The sequence below is a fragment of the Gekko japonicus genome, unplaced genomic scaffold, assembly GCF_001447785.1.
Source record: "Gekko japonicus isolate JY-2015 unplaced genomic scaffold, Gekko_japonicus_V1.1 scaffold5463, whole genome shotgun sequence".
Taxonomy (NCBI): Eukaryota; Metazoa; Chordata; class Lepidosauria; order Squamata; family Gekkonidae; genus Gekko; species Gekko japonicus.
Window position 1 is genome coordinate 39738 of NW_015167218.1, and position 5077 is coordinate 44814.

Consider the following 5077-nt stretch of genomic DNA (forward strand, 5'->3'; position numbering starts at 1 on the left):
GGGAGAGAGACAAGGGGAGAAGCCAGGACCTCATCAGAGGAAATCCCACAATTCAAAGGGGGTTTTGCCCAGCCAGGCCATATCATAAGAACATAGGAGAAGCCATGTTAGATCAGGCCAGTGGTCCATCCAGTCCAACACTCTGTGTCACACAGTGGCCAAAAATACAAGGTGCCATCAGGAGGTCCACCAGCAAGGCCAGAGAAAACTGTACATTCCCTCCCTTTCCAGTTTGGGGTACTGGTTAAGAGCGCGGCCTCTAATCTGGAAAACCGGGTTTGAGTCTCCACGCCTCCACATGCAGCTGCTGATATGACCCTGGGTCATTCACAAGTTCTCTCAGAGCTGTTCTCTCAAGGGCAGTTCTCAAAAGAGCTCTGTCAGCCCCACCTACCTCACAGGGTGTCTGTTGTGGGGAGGGGAAGGGAAAGGAGATTGTAAGCCTCTTTGAGACTCCTTTGGGTAGTCAAGGGCGGGGTATAAATCCAATCTCCTCTTCTTCTTCCTTCCCCTCTCAATTTGGGATTGCATCCATATTCCTCCCTCTGCGCTCTACACCTGACACGTCACATGTGGTTCTGTTCTCTAGTATTCATTTATTGACTTATTTCATTAGTACCCCGCCTTTCTCCCCAACGGGGACACAAAGCGGCTTACACTGTTCCCCTCTCCTCCATCGAATTGTGTGGAGTGTGGCTGCTCAGCACAAGGATCCGTTTCTATCAGCCACAACGTATAGATGGAATACTCTGTCTGGGGGCAGGGATGCTCTGTGTACTTGGTGCTCGGTGGCCCACAGTGGGAGGGGCTTCTGGAGTTCTGGCCCTGCTGGTGGACCGCCGGCTGGCACCTGGGTTTTGGCCACTGTGTGACACAGAGGGTTGGACTGGATGGGACACTGGCCTCATACATCATGTCTTCTTGTATGTTCTTAGGGTCTTGGGATCCTGTAACTGAGGGAAGGGGGAAGGATTCCACTCTTCTGAGACCTCAGGTTGGAGGGGAGGGGGTTTCAGCTCACCCAGGTCCTCCCTCCTTCTCCCAACAAGTTGTTTCATTGGTCTGACTCCCAAAGCGGGAGCCCCAGGTTGCTGCTGTGTCCCCGCATTCCCTGTCCTGTTAGAAGTGTCTGGTTCCATCACATGGGATCGCCTCTCCCCTGGGCTGAGCTACAGGAGTGTCTGCTAAGGCTACCTACTGGGCTAGAAGACTATCTGGGTCTTCTCAGCTTGGGCCAAGCAGGCCACCTTGTGGGGGAGAGGGGGGGCGTCTACTTACTCTTCTTGGCTTTTCTTCTAGCTCTCTATTGTACACTCTGAGATGCATACAAAAGTCTTCTGCATCTAAGATCCAGTTCTAATCCAGTCCTCACACTCGCTTTTCTGACAGAGGTAGCATAATTACCGGCACTTCATACTCTTCATTATGGGTCATCAAATGTTCAAAAATGTTAAAATAGTTTTTACCCAGGGCTCTTTTTGTAGAAAAAGCCCAGCAGGAACTCATTCGCATAATAGGCCACACCCAACATCAGGAACTCATTAGCCTATTGGGCCACACCCCTGACAGCACAGCTCATTAGCACATTAGGTCGCACCCCCATGTTACCAGAAGTGTGGTTATCCAGCCACACCCACCTTTTGCTTGTTATTCTGTTGACCTTGTTTGTTGTCAAAACCCAGGGCTTTTTTTGTAGCAGGAACTCGTTTGCATGTTAGGCCACACACCCCTAATGTAGCCAATCCTAATGAGTTTCTGCTGTTGGGTGTGGCCTATTATGCTAATGAGTTCCTGCTGGGCGTGGCCAACTCAGGAGCCAGCCGGAACTTCGTTCCTGTGCGTTCCTGCCCAAAAATAGCCCTAGTTTTTACTGTTACATAGGCCTCGGCCACACGGGCAGGAAAATGCGGGGGGGAGGCGTGGCTGTTTGCCCCGGAGCAAACTAACGTGTGACCGTGCGATCAGGCGTCGGGTTGAGGTCCCGTCCAGCTCCTGTGGTTAGGGGGGAGGTGCCAATCAGACGATGCGGCAAAGAAGCGCAGCGGAGCGCCAAACGGGGTTGTGTTTTGTTTTTAAAACTGAAATGTGCGCATGCTCCGTTGGGTGCTTGTGCGCATCCGTGGAGACTTGGGGGCGGGAAACCTTTTTGCGAGGGGACATGGGCGGGCGCCGGAACTACCACCGGAAATGCGATCAGACGCCCGCCCTTGCCCCGCGGTTTCCGGAAACTAGTACCTCCGAGGGGGGAAGCCTCGGGTGCGCCACGGGAGCTCTACGCTTCCCAGATGTGGCGGTGAGATCGCGCCCGGAAAATCCGCCTATCTTTCGTCTCTCTAGCGTGCCTAATGCTCCGTGTGACTGGAGCCAATATAGACTTTTGAGGCTACTTGATCCTTATATCTTGTTGTTGCTTGTTTAATGCTTTTGATGTTAATTGTTGTTAATGATTATTTTAAAATGAATTTAAAAAAAAAAATTAAAAAGGGGGGGGGCATTGCAAAGGAGTAGGACCGGGGGTTCAGTGTCACCGGACTCTCCACCTCTCTGCTTTAGACTCAGGACAGACGGGCCAGCACATTCTCATCAACCCCAAACTGCCCCAGCCATTTGAGTGCTGTGGTGGACCTAACCCGATCCGGGGACCCCAGTAGCTCCGGCCCCATCCCTTGGTCCCTGTGCAGTAGGGGTGGGCCATCGGCAGGCCTGAATTCCCAGCCTGGCTCCTAAGAGAGTCGGGACCTTGCTCCCTCCCCCATCAGAGCAGCCGCCAGTCTGGGAGTGGTTGCCAGCGTTCCCCTTAGTATAGGTGGAGTTGGGCAGGTCATGACTTAATGGACCCTGCATGTTCAGGGCCAGAAGGACAACAAATGCCGGATGGTGGAGCACGTAAAAACCCCAGCCAGGAGGACTGCAGCTTTCTAGCTGGGCTTGTGGGCTTCCTGCTGGCCATCGCAGGAAACTGGAAGCGGGACTGGATAGGCCTGAGGGCTCACCCAACAGGGCTCTTCTGAACAGCTGAACTTTTGGGAGGGTTCGTGCAGAGCTCTTTCCACTCCAGGCCCCTTTCCCAGAATATGAAATGGTCTGGACAATCTAAGGCAGTGGTGGCGAACCTATGGCACGGGTGCCAGAGGTGGCACTCAGAGCCCTCTCCGTGGGCACGCGTGCCATCGCCCTAGCCAGGCCTAGACCCTCATTAAAGTGTCGAATTCTCTGCCAAATCATTTTAAGTAAACGAAAGCATTTGGGATTGCTTTCCTTACTTTGTTCGGATCATCTTAAGTTAATGTACGAGTTGTTTTTTCTAAAGTAAAACCTCAGTATTCAGGTTAAATTGCCGTGTTGGCACTTTCCGATAAATAAGTGGGGGTTTTGGGTCGCAGTTTGGGCACTCGGTCTCTAAAAGGTTCGCCATCACTGATCTAAGGGGCAGAGCTGTTCCAGAAGGAGGGCAAAGAGCCACAACTCAGCTCAGCCCCTAAAGGAACTTCCAGGCATCCTGGATCTGCTAGGGTTGCCAACCTCCAGGTGGTGGCTGGAGATCTTCTGGGACTACAAGTGATCTCCAGGTGACAGAGATCAGCTCAGCCGGAGAAAGTGAATGGCTGCTTTGGAAGGTGGCCTCCATAGTATCATACCTTCCCCACCCCAAACCCTGCCCTCCTCAGACTCTACCCTCAAAACCTCTGGGTATTTCCCAACCCAGAGCTGGCAACCCTATAGATCTTGCAGGGCTCTTTTTGTAGAAAAAGCCCAGCAGGAACTCATTAGCATAATAGGCCACACCCAACATCAGAAACACATTAGCGTATTAGGCCACACCCCTGACAGCACAGCTCATTAGCCCATTAGGCCACACCCCCATGTTAACAGAAGTGTGGTTATCCAGCCATACCCACCTTTTGCTTGTTATTCTTCTTATTCTGTTTACCTAGTTTGTTGTCAAAACCCAGGGCTTTTTTTGGAGCAGAAACTCCTTTGCATGTTAGGCCACACACCCCTAATGTAGCCAATCCTAATAGTTTCTGCTCTTGGGTGTGGCCTATTATGCTAATGCGTTCCTACTGGGCGTGGCCAACTTGGGAGCCAGCCGGAACTCCGTTCCTGTGCGTTCCTGCCCAAAAATAGCCCTGGATCTCAGACCCCGAAGACCTTCCCCTCCCTCCTTACCCAGCGGGCTGGCCTCTCCGTCCTCCTCTTCTTTGATGCTCATCAAGACCTGCATCTGCTCACCCTCGGACAAAGCCTGGCCTGCCTCGGAGACGTTCCCAGCTGCCTCCTCCAAGGGCACCTGCAACAACAGAGACAGATGGACCCATTCAGGGCAGAGCGACAGAACTGGCTGGGTGGGAAACGAACAGGAGGGTTCTCTCCCCCACCTTGCATTTGGCAGCAAGAAGTATCTCAAGAAGGACACCGCAGAGCTGGGAAAAGTACAGAGGAGGGCAACCAAGACGATTAGGGGGTTGGAGCACCTTCCCTGTGAGGAAAGGCTGAAGAGTCCGGGACTTTTTCCGTTTAGAACAGAGACGACTAAGGGGGGACATGAAGGAGGCTTATAAAATGATACCTGGGGTGGAGAGAGTTGGCAAAGAGAGCTTCTTCTCCCTCTCCCAAGAAACTACAACTCAGGGGCATCCAATGAAGCTGATGGGCAGTAGGTTCAGGACGGACAAAAGGAAATACGCAGAGAATGATCAAAATGTGGAATTTGCTGCCAGAGGATGTAGTGATGACCTCAGGAATGAACAGTTTTGAAAGGGGATTAGATAGATTCATGGAGGATAAGTCTATCAATGGCTACTAGCCATGGTGGCTAAGGGGAACCTCCACATTCAGAGGCACTAAGCCTCTGAATCCCACAGGCAGGAGGCAACACTGGGGAAGGCCTCAGCCTCTCTGCCCTGTTGTTGGCCCTCCGGAGGAACTGGTTGGCCACTGTGTGAGACAGGACGCGGGACTAGATGGACCACTGGTCTGCTCCAGCAGGGCTCTTCTTATGTTCTTATGAGTGAAGAGAACTTCCACATTCAAAAGCATTAAGCCTCTGAATCCCAGAGCCAGGAGGCAGCATCAG

General features: G+C 52.4%; 1 protein-coding gene across 1 annotated transcript in view; it reads right to left on the minus strand.

Moving 5' to 3' along the window:
- The window catches only part of LOC107112095 (zinc finger protein 436-like), a 10822-nt gene that overhangs the window by 2518 nt on the left and 3227 nt on the right, over positions 1 to 5077 (minus strand). Inside the window, exon 2 of the mRNA XM_015413168.1 lies at positions 4171 to 4291. Coding sequence (XP_015268654.1) covers positions 4171 to 4291 — 121 coding nt within the window. The remainder of the gene's footprint in view (positions 1 to 4170; positions 4292 to 5077) is intronic.